This window comes from Choristoneura fumiferana, chromosome 25 (assembly GCF_025370935.1).
Source record: "Choristoneura fumiferana chromosome 25, NRCan_CFum_1, whole genome shotgun sequence".
Lineage (NCBI taxonomy): Eukaryota > Metazoa > Arthropoda > Insecta > Lepidoptera > Tortricidae > Choristoneura > Choristoneura fumiferana.
Window position 1 is genome coordinate 4143958 of NC_133496.1, and position 17305 is coordinate 4161262.

The window sequence follows — 17305 nt, forward strand, 5'->3', positions numbered from 1 at the left end:
AATTTACACTAGGTGTTCTCCTATTTATGTTTTTACTGTGTTTTTGTTGTGATGTAGTGCGTTTTTCTTGTCAATAAATGTTGTGAGTTTGAGTTTGTTTGAGTTTGTGTGTTTATTCTAGAAACTACATCCGATAATCAAAACAATACGGATACCGCGTATGCAAATCAGGAATAATAAGAATAATGATGATTCTTATAATTTATTTAAGTATACAGGCTTTTAGAAATTCACCCTCATGCGGCCATTTTCATTTTGCGAATGTGCCTTTTTACTCCTAAATTTACATATTTACTCCGTTGTTGTCCCTTATGGAAACATCCGCACCTTACTAAAGACATTGACGCCCTCCTGCGAGAAACCGTGTCGAAAATACTAAACAGTATCTTTGACGATCGCTGTTGGGCCCAAGCTTCACTTCCAATAAAATTGGGCGGGCTTGGCTTAAGAACAACTTCAAGCACAGCGCTTCCAGCCTTCTTATCCTCCGTTAACAGTTCGGTGCCACTCATCAGACAGATTCTAAACGTTTCCAACTCTGTTGATGTTGGTGGCCCGTACTTGATGGAGGCTACAGAGGTTTGGCGCGCCTTGTGCCCTGAAGAAGATGCCCCGACAGGCTCCAAAGCGTGTATGCAACGATTATGGGATCTACCAACGGTAAAGCTAGTTCACAATCGGTTAATTCTTCAGTCCCCAGATGCCGCCGACCGAGCAAGAATTCTTGCTGTTTCGGAAAGGGAGTCAGGTCATTGGCTGCATGCCTTACCGTCTACAAACTTGGGCACTATGCTAGATCCAGCGCATTTGCGCATAGCTGTCTGCTTGCGCTTGAGGGACAGAGTTTGTGAGCCCCACCGATGCCAGTGTGGTAAGGAAGTGGATCATCTAGGCCGCCACGGTTTGTCATGTGTAAGAAGTGCTGGCCGCTTATATCGACATGGTGCGCTAAATGACCTCATCCGTCGGGCCCTCACTACCGCATCAATTCCAGCAACTCTAGAGCCGTGCGGTTTGTTGAGGGACGACGGAAAAAGGCCGGATGGTGCCACCTTAGTGCCTTGGACTTTGGGACGAACTTTGGTGTGGGACGCGACGTGTGTCGACACTCTAGCCGCGTCTCACATCCAGAGAACCGCGCTCAGAGCTGGGGCGGCTGCTGAACAGGCTCAGATAAACAAGCGCCGCAAATACTCAGCTTTAACAAACTATCATGAGTTTGCGGCGCTTGCTTTCGAGACAATGGGTCCATGGTCGGAAGACACAAAAAAAATTATCAAGGACTTATCTACTCGTCTGGTTTTGGCCTCAGGTGACCCCAGGGCTGGCACTTACCTCTCGCAAAGATTAGGAATAACAGTTCAGAGAGGTAATGCTGCCAGTGTCTTGGGGTCAATGCCTGGGGCAGAAAATTTGGATGACGTTTTTATTTTGTAACATAGTTTAGTTTATAAATAGTTTTAGTCTTGGATGTTAGATAGTATTTATTGTTATGTATGTAAATAATTTGTTTTAATTAGATCTATACGAACTTTATAAATAATAATTTTATGGAAAAAATTTCAGTTATTGCAAAATATTCACAAGGTATACATTAGTAGTAACATAAAAGAATTTCATGAAATTGTTTAAATTTCTTTATTAATAAAAGTAAAAAAAAAAAATGTTTTTCCTGAAGTTGATCCTGTCCTTTAATTACAACAAAAATCACTAATATTATTAGCTTGTACTTATTCACTTGTATATTTATCACTCATGTTTTATTATGCAACAGAAAAGTACAAGTTACAAGTTACAACCAAAATCACTAATAGTATTAGCTTGTACTTTATTATGCTATAGGCCCCTGGTCGTCTAAACGTATATTACAAACTGAAAAAAAAAACACAAACACGCACACGCACACAAGCATGCACTGCACACGCATGCACGCACATTATTTAGCCGTAAAGAAGTACGGAATAGAATTTAGCAGGTGACACAATAACAAAAATTATTAACTAAAACAAACAATAAGTACATGAAATCATGAAATACACAATCATAATAATAGGTACAACAAGTAAGTATGCCAAAGATGTCGGATACTCCCTAAGCGTGTAGCTATACATACACGTCATGTTATATGGTAGGTATATGGTATTTATAATAAGCAGTCATAATTCCTAAATCTGAGCGAAGTCACGGAAGACTCTTAGTAGTTCACGGCCACCATGAGTAGAGTCAGCAGTAGAATAATTTACTAATATAATTTACTATAAATTACTAGATAAACGTTAATAAAATATGTGGAGTTCAAAAAGTTGAACCATTTTTACCGTAGAACTGACTAGTTTGGGTCCCGGGGAAAGACATAGGATGGTTTTTATCCCGGAAAATTGCAAAGTTCCGCTGGATAGCGGTAATCGAATGCTAGGCGGATGGAATCGCGGGTACCGGCTAGTTCAAAATAAATCCCGTATCTTAACCAAAAGTACTTACATTATAATTCGATGTGTGTAATACATAAAATAGCTCATTCATAGCATAAAAAAAACTTTCCAAAATGGCTCCAAGTTCTTGTGTGCCCCAGGGCCTCGCATGGCCTGAGACGGCCCTCACACTGGTTGACCTACAAGCAGGTAACCTCTCCGGCAAACCGTAGTGTGTATGGCCAACTTTACAAGGTCTCCGGTTCATCGCACTGGTCCCTACATTTTTATAGAGCGTCTCTGACCACGGGGACTTAAAATCCAAGGTTCGATTCTACTCGTGTAACTGAGCTACTTTTGTTCTGCAACTTTTTTTCAAACATGACCACTGGTTGTTTCACCACCCATTGATTAATTTTATTTGACGGATAAATGTGATGCCGTCTCTGACTATTCAAACAAAACAAACAGAGATGGCATCACATTTATCCGTCAAATGAATTTAATCAATGGACGGTGAAACAAGTGATAAATTGACGCATTGATAAATTATGATTATTTTAGATACGTCAAATAAACGTTAAAATTATTTGCAGGCCCCCGTACCAAGAGACAGCGATGACACCGCCATGTCCGATACACTGATTGAATTTAACAATTAATCTTTGAGGATCAATAAATGATCTAAATTCAAGTAGGGAGCAGAATCGAACCTTCAATTTAAAGTCCCATGGTCAGTCAGATACACCCTGTATATACTACTCAACTTAGGTTACAATTACAATTTCATAATTACTATTCTCCGTATTTGATTAAAAAAATAATACATAAAAGTACAAACTATCAATGCGATATCAAAGTCTGTCTCAGAAAACAATGAGTAATCTATTACTTTACAAATTTAATGAATTTGCTAGCCTTATCGTAGTTACATATAGTAAACATAAACATTACCCATTGGTACCAAATGATGATTTCGCAACCGAAACAGGTATGCATGAAACATAAGTGAAAGTGCGACTGTTGCACAGTGTCAACACATATCTACATACATTGGTTGCGGAAATCCAAGCAGGCATGATAAATTCAAGTAGACCGCGCAATGGTTTTGGTACAATGCAATAGATAACAATGTTTTGTGTAGCTTTTTGTAACTTTAGTACGTAGTGCCAACCTCAGATGTGACAGTCTACTATGGATTTTATACCATTGCAATGAAGTTGCATGTTGTTAGGGAACCTTATAATTTACTAGCGTTATTCAAGAACTGTTCGATGTGCCGCAGAATCCAAGTTTTAACAGCAATGGTGGTCGTGTGTCTAAAAATGTGATTAAAAAATTGTGAAGTGATATGATTTGATAATTGAAAATGATTAAAATAAACGGGTCCTTGATACGCCAGTACGCAGTGGTTATTACAGGTTAGATTTTAATTAAGATAATATTCAGAAACTTGTAGAGTAAGACAATTTAATCAGGAATCTACGTTGGTTTCGGCCGCTGTTAATTTTGTTGCTATCGTCCCTTTTGCTTGTTTTGTTTGTTGACGTTAATCGTGTTGACTGGTATCGAAATATATATTATTTGTACTTTAATAGTAAGTATTATGGATAAAATTAGAAGGAAATGACTCGCGCACTGAGGGATTTATACAAATTCAGAAGCGTAAAGATAGTTAGTACTTACTTCATAGTGTTATGGATAACTGAGTATTTTTTAAGAAATCCGTGGTGTTTAGGTTGTTCTTTTAGATAAGGTAATTATTTGTATTACAGTCTTACTTTTTGCAAAATGTCATAGTACTTTGTTAAGGGAAGTACTTTTTATTAAGTAGTTATGGATTTTCATTTAGGCGGTTTTTTGTTTGAAAACAAACTTTAAAAAGATGTGGTATCTTTTTTTAAAATTTCAGTTAAATATTTCCGCTCTGTCATTAGGAAATGGATTTTGACAGGTATTTTAAGTGGTTAAATTGGATCAAAACGATTAAGTTTAAATATAAACGAAGAAAACTTTTCATACGATATTGGACAAAATAAATGAATTGTCTTTCCGCCCAAACATAATCAACCTGTGTATTTGAGCGACAATATTTAACACTTTCTGTCAAAAGAACCCGTCATTTGTCATAACATAAACGTCAACGATTGGCGGGAAAACTATTAGTAAGAATTATGTGACTTTGTCATTTTTTTATCTATTACTCTATTACTCGTGACATGCTCGTGACAGTCAAAACAATCGACGAAGTTTTAATCACTGACTATTAGTTATTAAGGGGATCCCATGCCCTAATGACCTTCGATCTGAATTCCTTAGTTTTCTAATGTTTTTTTGTAGCTTATTATATTACCAACAACGGCTTTAAGCAGTATCCTAAATTTACTTCAAAGTTCATTGTTTTCGAGATATTTGGTATCAAAGTTGAACAATTTTAGCCCAAAAAACTGGTTTTCTGACCATTTCTTTTGTGTACAAAGACGTGCGTCAAAGACGAACCCAAATATGTACATTTCGTATATTATTGTAATGCTTGGAAGAATGATAGTTGTATCACACTATTTAAAAAAATAAATATTTTACTTTTGCCGCGTTTGTACATTAGAGATATATCAGATATATGTGTGTTTTTGTGGAATCCCATCCAGACTAGACTGAAGGCACGCCCATCTGTCAAGTGTTAACTCGAATGTATATAAGTTCACCGATTACTCCGTCAATTATTTAGTTAGTTTTAGTTTATTTATTAATTCGATACATCATTACAGTTTGATTAATTCGAGTTAACACTATTATACACTCGAAAACAGAACTTCCTTTTTGAAGTCGGTTAAAAATGAACTATTCTTGCATAAAATTCTACATAAATTCCCTAACACCGCGTGTTTCATTAAATTTAACTGCTACCTGATTTGTTAATGTCACTGGAAACCAGTCATAACAATTTACTAGTTAAACACATGAATGGTCATTGTACCTAAGACGATTATAACGAAGTGGACCTTATTGGAGACTTCCTCGCTATTGAGGCTATAGCAATGAGGGCTATCGCGTATGGATTCGCCGCTAGAGGCGCTAGTGTAGCGTGAGGTCTCCGAAATGTCAAATCTCTTTCTAACTTTTTACATTGTGACACGAAAATTAATCATACATTTGTAAGCATTTGCTGTCTTCTCTCTCTGGTCTTCACCCATATACCAAGACACGCTTAGAAACTGTAAATATACACATTATATTCTGTCAGATCCTTGTATAGCACAATGGATACTTCGGGCCTATCTATATACGTCCTATTGATGGATACATACCTTTTCTTAGAACAAAGAGTTTAGGCTGCGTTTCCACCAGAGCGGTGCGGTGCGACTGCGAGCATAGGTAAATGAAGAGAGAGAGAGAAACATTTATTTACACATATTCGATACACATCGACGACCGGATGGCCTAGTGGTTAGAGAACCTGACTACAAAGCTTGAGGTCTCGGGTTCTATTCCCAGCCGGGGCAGATATTTGTATGAATAATACGAATGTTTGTTCTCGGGTCTTGGATGTTTAATATGCATTTAAGTATGTATTTATCTATATAATTATGTTTATCCGTTGCCTAGTATCCATAGTACAAGCTTTGCTTAGTTTGGGACTAGGTCAACTGGTGTCAAGTGTCCCATGATATTATTATTATTACATAAAAATACATTAGATGGAAAGAATAAGAAAATAACATCGAATAGTATAAAGTGGGCCCTCCTGAGTATAATGATACGGCAAGCCGCAACGCTCTTTTCAGTATTATTTATTTATTTAGAGTAGATGTATAGCGGTAGATGCATCGCACATCTCTGGTGGATTTGTAGCCTTAGCCTTATATTGAACTTTGAAATGAAAATGTTGGGGATTTTTCAACTTTTATGAGTTAATTAGGTTCTAAGTTAGAAATAAAAAAAGAAAATACGTCCATTCACAATAATTTATTGAATCAGGCGTTACATTGCTGAGGTTTATTCTATTCACAATACAAGACACAGGAATATTATTTAGTACCATGAAGGTCTCTACTCTACTCATTACACACCGTATCATAATAAGAACGTGTTAGGCACTTGTCCCACCGCCGACGATGAGCGAGAAGCGAGCAGAGCGAGTAACTAGAAACGAGTGGGCGAGCAGTGAAAAGCGAGTGTTCGAGCACGACGAGCGATTACTCGCTCCACTCGCTCGAGCCGGGCGGCCGCCAAGCTAACATCGCTGAGCGAGTATCGCTGAGCTAGTTTTATAGCTCAGCGAGTTCTATAGCTCTTGTCGCTACGACAAAAGATGTAAAGCGAGTTCTCGCCGGCAGTGTGAACCGCCAGCGATCAACTATTAATATATATGTCTCTTTTACTCACACAGGATCTTATATCTTTTGTTCGTTTCTTGAGCGAGAAGATGGCGGTGAGACAAATGCCTCAGGAACGGAATGTCAAGCGCATACATGACATGCGACGCGACGGCGACGGTTTCGGTTGGAAACGTGCAAGTGGGCATACCTCTAAAGTAATACTATTCAATACAAAGAATAAATTTTTGCCTGCCACGTTGCTATTACGGTCATAGTATGATACCATAGTAAAAGAGGAGACGTAATCACACTCCGACCCTTAAGGAGAATTTCCTGGCTACTCCGGCGCGGACGCTTAGGGTTGTCGATGTCTATTTTAGATGAATTACCTGCCGGCAAATAATTTTAGTACGAAAGTTAACTTAAAATTGTCTTATGTCTGTGTCTAGACAAACAAGAATCTATGCCGCTTTCATTATTTTTATTATACTAAATTTAAAAATACATATTATTTATGAATTCGCCGGAGTGGTGAGATGGCGACTGTGTACATACTACTCATGTTTGCCTACACATAAAATACTATAACTATATACGCCGCCGCCGTTTTGTCAGCAAATTTGTTTTAAATATTATTGATTATAAATATGTATGTTAGTCTGTAAGGTATTTATTGTATGGGCCAAGTTGCCCGAAATAAATGAATTTATTATTATTATTATTATATTGTTTATAAGTAGGTATCTATTATTTTTTCATGGTTTCCCTGAACGAAACTATTACACTACATTTATATACTACTAATTTACAATTATACCTAATACAAAAAAAATACGTAAGTACGAGAACGCGAACGTAGGTGATAATCTCGCGAAGCGAGCGCAAGACCAGCGAGCTAAAATCAAAACGTATGGCACCGACGGCAGCGCAGCCTTGCTTGACTACAAAAAACTTAATCCTTCTTAAATTATCAGTGTGTGCGTGCAGCGGGTGCGTGCGTACCGGCGCCAACTGGCGCGCACACATTTAAGCCGCGCGATGTACTTTTGTTTGTAGTGAACCTACTGCTCCTCTTTTACTATGATGTTACGATGTAATGGATAGAGACCTTAATATAGATAGTAAGGTAGTATGTTACAGTGTTTGTAGTTCATGTATAACTTTTTCACAGTAAACCTCAGCATCCTCTGTTCTGGTCTGACCATAGCCTGGCCATCACCAGTGCTGGTGAAGCTGAGAAATGAGACCCTCAGCACTCTTAGCCGACCCATCACGGAAGAGGAAGGTTCATGGATTGTATCCATCGGATCCTTGACTGGAATCGCTGGTAAGTTAAGTTATCCCACTAATGTAAGTCTGTTTGTTTGTTACCTTTTAACGTCTAAACCGCTGAACCAGTTTAGATGAAATTCGGTATACAGACGATTTGAGTCCCGGGGAAGAACATAGGATAGTTTTTATCCCGGGAAATTGCATAGTTCCGGCGGGATAGCGTTAACCGAATTCTACGCGGACGAAGTCGCGGGCAACGGCAGGCCTTATTCGTAGCGCCATACAAGTTTGACAAAGTGTTAATTTGACAGAGTAAAAAAGCAACCAGCTACTTTTGATGCCGACCGTACACACACGTACGTACGTAATGGTTAAGTACCTACCATTAGTACTATATTTTATGATGTTTTTGTAAGACAACAGAATATACATAATGTATTAAAAAAAAATAGTAATACAATGACTTTATGAACACCATAAGATAATAATAAGATAGCAGTACAGAAAACACAGCTCCATACAAAAGAAAGAAGTAAGTAATAAAATATCTATATGCTTGTTACAATCCGCGATAAAAACGCAAAAACATTTATATGTATATTTAAGCCATTCGTATTTATTTATTTATTTACTAGTGTATACCCGCGGCTCCGCACACGTAAATTATTGGATCTAGCGGCTGAATTAAAATTTTAGGTTTTTTAAAAATTCCCGTCGGAATTCCTGAAAATTAATTCGTCATTTTCATTGATGTTACATTAAAAACAATCATGTCAAGTATCATGACTCTAAGCCCAGTGGTTGTTGTTTCGAGATTTTATCCCTATCCCGTGGGAATATCGGATTAAAAAGTAGCCTAATGTTTTATTCCAGATGTCCAGCGTGAAGGAGTAACAAACATACTCAACTCACTCACTCACTCACTCACACAAACTTTCGCATTATAATATTTGTAGGGTTGTTATGTTTATTTATTAAAAGCTTAGCGTATAGCTTGGACGTTTTCCAATGCAATTAACCATTGGCAAACAAGACAAGTACCACTACCATGAGTTTACAGTGACCGTACTCGATAGCGACGGCGTAAATCATTTGTAGAGGCGCTGTACAATTATCCATACAAATAATTTACGCCGTCGCTATTGAGTACGGTCACTGTAAACTCATGGTAGTGGTAAAGGTGTACCCTGTCTAATTTTAATTAGATGTAAGGGTTCGGCTACTCGCTCATTCATACTTGCGCAAATACCAAATTGTACAAGCAAACATGTGCGTTAAGACGGCAAATACAAATGGCATTTGGACGCTACACAGTTTTTGCGCCAACTTTTGCATCAAGTCTCCACCTCCACGTGTAGTCGGGTGTAACCACAGACTTTTGACAGACGTAAATATCAGTTTTTGCTTATATTGCTCGTGGTTGTCACTTTTGTTTGTGATATTAGTAGCAAACAAAACGATGAATTTAGATAACGATTTTATATTAAGAAAGATAAACATATTTGCGTGTGTCTTGTGTCGTTCTCTTAGCTCGACTGGTTCCGGGTCCTTTTCGTTGCGCGGGCGGCGGTCTGGGTGAAGTCACTTGCTTGAGCGCGTACAACGTCATTCTCATAATTAAGTTTTTATCGTGCTGATCGTTTATTTTATCGTTATTTCTAGCGGTCCTTCCGCGGTTAAATTCACAAAAAACTAAACTCAAAGTCCATCCGGCTACCTGCAGCTTTTCTTAGAGACTTTTTTTTGTCATAACATGTATTACCTTTATAAACACCAACAAACAGTAGAAAAACCCCCGACATTGTCACCTCAAACGATTTTGATCAAACATGTCTAAGAACTACGCACGTTCGCAGGACGGTATTATGCTGATTTGCGGCCATTTCGTGACAGTGATACGTATTTTTTAGTTTTCTTCTGTATTTTTTTTGTGTAATTGTCACGAATAAATGTTTTTTCTTTTTATTTATTTATAATCATCGCTAGGTACCCTGCTTTCAAATAAAAAAAGACGCATTCAAATCGGTTACCCCGTTTAAGAGCTACGGTACCACAGACAGACTAACATAGCGGTCAAACTTATAACCCTTTATTTATCCCTATCCCGTGAAAATATCGGAATAAAAGTAGCCTATGTGTTATTCCAGACGTTCAACTACCTACATACCAAATTTCATGGCTCTATATAAGCCCAGCTGTTGTTAATTCGAGATTTTTATCCCTATCCCGTGGGAATATCGGGATAAAAAGTATCTTTGTTTTAGTCCAGGTTATAAACAATTTTTTTGCCAAATCTCATCCAAATCCGTCCGTGGCGTAGGACGGCCTCAGACTAGGTAAGCGATGATCTTCGCAGGTTAGCTGGCAAGAACTGGATGAGACTGGCGTGGATCGTGCTCAGTGGCGTTGCAAACTGGAGAGGCCTATGTCCAGCAGTGACTAAGATAGGCCGATGATCATGATGATGATGATCCAAATCTGTCCAGCCGTTTCAGCGTGAAGGAGTTACAAACACACTCACTCACTCACAAACTTTCGCATTTATATATAGTGGATTAGTACGATTAGGTAATTTAGTGACACTCTATTAAGTTGAAAAAAATGACGATGACTGTTTTAAATGTGAAAATGCGCATAAAGTACAGTCATCTGCGTAAATATCTGCCACAAGAATAGAGTCGTATCAGATTATACACGCTTTGTTATATCAGATAGTGCAAGTGACTGTTCGTTTAAACCGTCACGAAATTTGCTTGTAATCGTACACACGTGTGTTTGAACAAAGAACCGCATTTAATAATGATAAACAAACTTAATATTGGACACGCTTAATCATTATTCATTAACAAACAAAGTTTGTTTGTTCGTCAAACTGAACGATATATTAGTTCAGCGACTTTTAAAAATGATTCGTTTTTTTTTCTATTACACTTTAAAGTTTGTTCGAAGAAGCAATGTAAAGCAAAATGTTTGATATTTTGTAGCGTAACAGGCTAATACTTACACAGAACATAGATTAAGGTCTTTGATTAGATACTTAATTACTTGAACATATCAACAATGTCAGTATACGAGTAGTAAACGGCACTGAACTAGAATCCGAAGTTATTATTAGTATTATTTTGTATTCTTTATATTATTATTATTACTTTGTGTTAGTATATAAATACGCTTTATTTGCTTTACTTCTAGCAAGCTTCCTAACATGCTACTTGGTGGACCGTGTCGGTCGCAAATACACCGTCATCATCAGCTACCTGCCTCGGCTCGTCATGTGTGTTATCATGGTCTTCGCCTCTGAAGTCTGGATGATCCTGGTCGGCAGGGCCCTCTGCGGCGTCGCTGATACTTTCATCTTCACTGTAGTTCCCATGTACGCTTCTGAAATTGCCAGTGTAAGATTTGAATTTATTTTTAATTAACTTATCATCACCATCAGCCGGAATACGTTCAATTTTTTTTTTTTATTCGACTGGATGGCAAAACGAGCAAGTGGGTCTCCTGATGGTAAGAGATCACCACCGCCCATAAACATCTGCAACACCAGGGGTATTGCAGATGCGTTGCCAACCTAGATGCCTGAGATGCGATACCTCACGTGCCAGTAATTTCACCGGCTGTCTTACTCTCCACGCCAAAACACAACAGTGCAAGCACTGCTGCTTCACGGCAGGATTAGCGAGCAAGATGGTGGTAGCAATCCGGGTTGACCTTGCACAAGGTCCTACCACCTGTACTGCTGAACAAAGGGTTCTCCCTTAAAACGCCACAATGAACACCAACTTGCACAATATATCCTCGGGATGCTTACAACTTTCACGATGTCGTCTGTCTATATCTAGTGGGAGGCCTGCACGCCTTGTCTTCCGGTTCGCGGTCGCCATTAGAGGACTTTTCTCCCCCAACGACTATCTGTTCTTCTAGCGAACATGTACCTAGTATGTAATTAAACAAAGTAGGTACTGCTCAGAACATTCAAAATTACGTTAAACACAAGCTTTACGTCGAAAGAAAACATCGCGAGGAAACCTGCACAACCTACGAAGCATTTCAATGGTGCTTGTGGAGTTTACAATTCGCGCTGAGTCCGCTTGGGAACTGCGGCCCAAGCCCTCGTATTCTGAGAGGAGGCCTGTGCCCAGCAATGGGATGAATATAGGCTGCGATAATGATAGTGATTAACTAGAACTCTAAGAAAAATCCACTTGCGCAAAAATTAAATATGCAAATAATTGTGACAATTAAATAAATAACGGATACAATATAAAGTATCAAGTATGAGAGAGGAAGACGATACATGACTTAAGTCTAAAGATTAAATGGCTTGATTAAATTAGGAATTAGGATGATTTATAGTATACATTTTCTATAGTATACCTTATTAATAAACATCACCTTTATATTACAGAAAGAAGTGCGCGGTTCTTTGGGCACCTTTCTTCAAATATTAGCGTCTATTGGGATTCTCATCATGTTATGTTCTGGACCGTTCATGGAGTACTTATCAGTAAACATCATGGTCCTATGTTTTTCTATCGTCACTTTAATACCGCTGTTTTTCTTGCCTGAGAGTCCTTACTTCTTATATTCTAAAGGTAAGAAGTTATCATTATTTCTGATTGTTTGATTTATTACCGTCTAATCATCAGTTAGAGTATTTGTTATAAGTTGTACTTAATAAATTTAATAACATAGCGATTTGTGTACTTTAATGACCAAGACTCCTCTTTTAAAATATTATTACATACTTATATCTTTTGAAAATTTATATGCAAAAGCTTGTGGTCGCACATTCTATGAGGTACGAAGATTTTTATGAAGTATTTTTTCGAAAACCAAATTGTATTGCCTAAGTTATCATTACCGAAATAATCTCTAATGTTCTGTTTTACATAATTGTCCGAACTAAAGATAAGGAGCTAATTTCAGTTTTAATTTTTAGGTCGAAAAGAAGAAGCTTTAAAAGTATTATTGTCAGTAAGAGACACAGAAACTGCAGCAAAAGATGAACTAAAAGAATTTTCCTTAACAGAGAAAGACGCCAAAATAAGCAAAAGAGAGTTGTTCAGAAACAAGACGTTCATAAAAAGCGCCAGTATTGCTATTATAATTGGCATAGGCTCACAACTGATCGGATTCAACGCTGTATCTTTCTATTTGCAGACTGTCTTAGAATCCACACAGACCAATGTGAGCTCTGAAATAGCATCAGGAGTTATAGGGTGTATACAGCTATTAGCTGCGTTTTCAACTACACTAATTACGGATCGGTTTGGAAGGAAACCTATACTGGCGTCAACTTTAGTCGGACAAGCTGTGGGGATGGTAAGACTCATATTTTTATTTGGCAACGTAATTGATAGAGCTGGTAGAGCGTAAATATTATTAGCATTACGAGTATGAGCGGTGACTGAAATCTGTTTGATGAATTAGAAATCTCCAAAATCCCCAATGTATGTATCATCATCATCATCATCAGCCTACAGCAGTCCACTGCTGGACATAGGCCTCTTCCATGGCGCGCCACAACACTCTGTCTTCAGCCCCTCGCATCCATCCGCCGCCAGCGATCCTCTTAAGGTCATCTGTCCACCATGCCTCAGGACGCCCTACTCTACGTTTTCCCGTCCGTGGTCTCCATTCGAGGACTCGTCTGCTCCACCGTTCATCGGTCCTGCGACAGACGTGGCCAGCCCAACGCCACTTCAACGAACTAATTCTCTGAGCAATGTCAGTGACTTTCGTTCAATGTTCAATGTATGTATAACATACATGTATAATTATACAGTCAAGTGTAAAAATAAGTATAAATTAGAACTGCGTACTAATTGCGTCGGAAGAGTCTGTGGTACTTATTTTTAAAACTTTGAATAAGTTCATATTTTTACACTTGACTGTAGGTACACCTAGAACAGAGACCGTATTGCCGTAACGTGCTGACATTTTCGATCGCATTCACCATGACTTTATACCCTCATCTTTTACCGTTTGACAGAAAGAAGCGATGACCACGATTGCAAATTTGAATTGCGTAAGACAATATGGCCTCAGGGTTTGCAGGGATTAACCTGAGGATTTCATTAGAAATGTGTATAAAAAAATTATCAACAGTCAGAGCCTGTATTGCCTAACGCTTCTGTCACTCGCGATCGCATCAAATTACAGTTTTTGAATGCGAAATCTGTAATTTAATTGCGATCGCGAGCGTTAGAAACGTTAGAGAATACGGCCTCTGGTCTGACATAGAAAATAGAAACAAAGGCTGTACTAGTATGAAAAAATATTCTCGTTTGTTGTTTTTCAGATTGGTCTTGGAGTATTCTACAAATTGAAAGAAGACAGTACGGGAGAAATCACGGGGTACATGAACTATGTGCCTCTGATATCGCTCATTATTGTTGTATACAGCTTCAGTGCAGGTAAAAATTGTTATCAACATTGTGTATGTCTTTTGGAAACTTTTATTGCATCAGGTCCCACCCTTATCGATTGAAGATTAATGAGTTTATTAAGTAAGTATACTTAAGTTATTTTCCTTGTGTTTCTAACTATGCTGTAAGTATGCTTTACAATACAGTATTTGACAACTCCTGAATTTGCCATATCTTAATATTATTATGAAAATATAGATATACAGACAATGTTTAGCGATGAGAAAACGTAAATCGGTTGAAAATTGGATTTATAGTGATTTTTTGAAAATCTATATACCTGTCTCTTTCTCAAACGCTTTTCTCTATACAGCAAGTATGGCGCTACTGGCGTGTGACGTCACATGCCAGTATGTCTTTCTCTGTCTAATCTTGAATTTCAAACCTTTATAACTTTGTTATTTGTAAAGGTAGCTTAAAAATGGTTTCTCTACTCGATAACAGGCATTGTGTAGCTTTAATTTATAAAACATATACAAAATAGTCAAATACCGTATTCACTCTCACTCACATTATTCAATTATAATGTTCATTGTTACTTTGCCCTTAAAAGTTATTTTCACTAAGTACCTCTATTTTGAACCCTAAACTTGGCAGCGTATCTAATAAGATACAAAATTTAATTTTGTTAGCTCTGCAAGAATCCAACGAGACTTGAATTGAGTAAACTTGTCTGAAATTGCTAAGTTTAGGGTTGATTTGATATCTTTGTGTGGTGCACAATTACTAGATACCATTTTACTGAACTGTTTTGTCCTTGTCCTTCAGGTCTCGGCTCTCTCACCTGGTGCCTTCTAGCCGAGCTCTTCGACGGCCGCGGTCGCGCCATCGGTGTCACCATCAGCATGAACATCTCCATCATTTTCATGTTCCTCACCGTCAAGTACTTTGCTATGATCACCACCACCATCGGTTATGCCACCACTTACGGCATCTTCAGTGTTAACTGTGTCCTCATGTGTTTGTTCATATGTTTCTGTGTACCAGAGACTAAAGGGAAGAGTATAGCCGAAATACAAGCGGAGCTAGGATCGAGAGATGTGAGTGACGTAAAGGGTGGTAATTGCTGAGAAATATCGTTTAACGGGTAATAAGGAAGTTTTCAGTGAATTGCTGGAAAGATGCATTGGATTGTAAAGAAAATTAGGTACCTATATTGGTCGTAATGGTGATACATGATACAGTTGTGAACTTATTTTGTAAATTATGATTTTAACAACTGAACTACCTACTCGTAAATAGTTAGCTATATTAAATTTATAACCTTGCACAAAATGGTCACAAAAACATTAAACAATCACATCACGGATCTCTATAAATAAATACCTATTCGAATCTCAGCCGTGTTTGTATACTCCAGCGACATCCCGTAGAATATGTTGCATGGCATTTTTGCAGCTGTTGCAGCGGTTCCAGAACCGGTACCAGAGTGGTACGCGATATGTACCGCTGGAAACTTAATTGGATAGATTCCTATGTAAAAAAATAATATTGTATAAGTCCGTCAGAAGATTAACCAAAAATATTGGACACGTTTTTTTTTCTTTTATCAATCAAACAAAAAGTACAAGGATAAAGCGCGTCAAAGTTGGGAAGTGGGGAGCTCTGACATCACTCCTTAATAAAAGTAAAAGTATACGAAGGTGTGACGTCACTCGGAACTTTTCTATGATTTTTCCGTAGCGTAGTGGGTGCGTGGGGGGCGAGGGCGGTTCGCCCCAGGCGGAAATTTTGAGGGAGGCGGCAAAATTCCATAATAAATAATACTTAATGAATAACATTATATAATAATCATTTTTCATAATTTTTCGCACCTACGATTCGGACCATGAACAGAATGAGCACGAAATTTTCCATTACTTATGCTGTGAAATCAGGGAATCCCTTTTCTATAATTGAATGGTACAATAATGTATTGACATCTTGTATAGGTAGGTACTATGGTTTTTTTAAAACTAAACAAGAGGGCGGCAAAATTTTCTTCCGCCCCGGGTGGCTGATACCCACGCTACGCCACTGCACTGTCGGACTAAGTAATTATATATTTTTATTTTATTAGACTGGATGGCAAACGGGCAACTGGGTGTCCTGATGGTAAGAGATCACCACCGCCAATAGAAACCTGCAACACCACACAGTGTCAGTAATTTCACCGGCTGTCGTACTCTCCACGCCGAAACACAACAGTGCAAGCACTTCTGCTTCACGGCAGGATTAACGAGCAAGATGGAGGTAGCAATCCGGGCGGACCTTGCACAAGGTCCTACCACCTGAATTTATTAGGAATCTAGATATTAAACAGTGAGTCATCGGAAGACTGCAACCAGCCCAGCTCCTGTAATAAACATTACTGTGATACGAATAGTGGGTTATTCTTATAACTATTGAGATATCGCTACCAACACCCATAACCGGTACTACCTACCTCCATTTCAGGTCAAGTAACCTAATGGTTTTTGGAATGGGCTTTTGGATTCCGAAAGGCAAGCTTACTTAATTTAACATTTCATTCTTTAATTTTTAGGGTTCCAAGGGCACCCATAGGGTGCCAACGAGACCCTATTACTGAGACTCCGCTGTCTGTCTGTCTGTCCATCCGTCTGTCACAGGGCTCTATCTCTGAAGCCGTAAAAGTTAGACACTTGAAATTTTCACAGATTATGTATTACTGTGGCCGCTATAACATAAAATACTAAAAATAAAATAAACTTACAAATTAAAGGGGTTCGTCATACAAGAAACGGGTTTTTTCAGCGTTTTTTTGGTTGCAAGGCGTTATTATATAGTGAGGTCATTTCTAAAAACCCTGACACTTCCAAGTTCGGCTGCAATCCTGGCAAAGCGTCAAAAATCCTGACACTTGCCAAGTCCG

At 38.3% G+C, this 17305-nt stretch overlaps 1 protein-coding gene across 1 annotated transcript; it reads left to right on the forward strand.

The window, feature by feature from the left end:
• The first annotated feature begins 3671 nt into the window (after window positions 1-3671).
• On the forward strand, window positions 3672-15773 carry LOC141442370 (facilitated trehalose transporter Tret1-like). The gene is made up of 7 exons (XM_074107334.1): window positions 3672-3832; window positions 7902-8057; window positions 11195-11397; window positions 12411-12597; window positions 12945-13327; window positions 14307-14421; window positions 15202-15773. Exons 1-7 carry the CDS (start codon window positions 3781-3783, stop codon window positions 15501-15503), a joined length of 1398 nt encoding a protein of 465 aa, XP_073963435.1. The 5' UTR covers window positions 3672-3780; the 3' UTR covers window positions 15504-15773.
• Window positions 15774-17305: the final 1532 nt, after the last annotated feature.

Excerpts from the sequence above, each read along its gene's own strand:
- LOC141442370 (XM_074107334.1), top strand. The coding sequence starts at position 3,781 with ATGATTAAAATAAACGGGTCCTTGATACGCCAGTACGCAGTGGTTATT. Across the intron at positions 12,598-12,944 it reads TTACTTCTTATATTCTAAAG|GTCGAAAAGAAGAAGCTTTA; the intron begins GTAAGAAGTTAT and ends TTTAATTTTTAG. Across the intron at positions 14,422-15,201 it reads TGTATACAGCTTCAGTGCAG|GTCTCGGCTCTCTCACCTGG; the intron begins GTAAAAATTGTT and ends CTTGTCCTTCAG.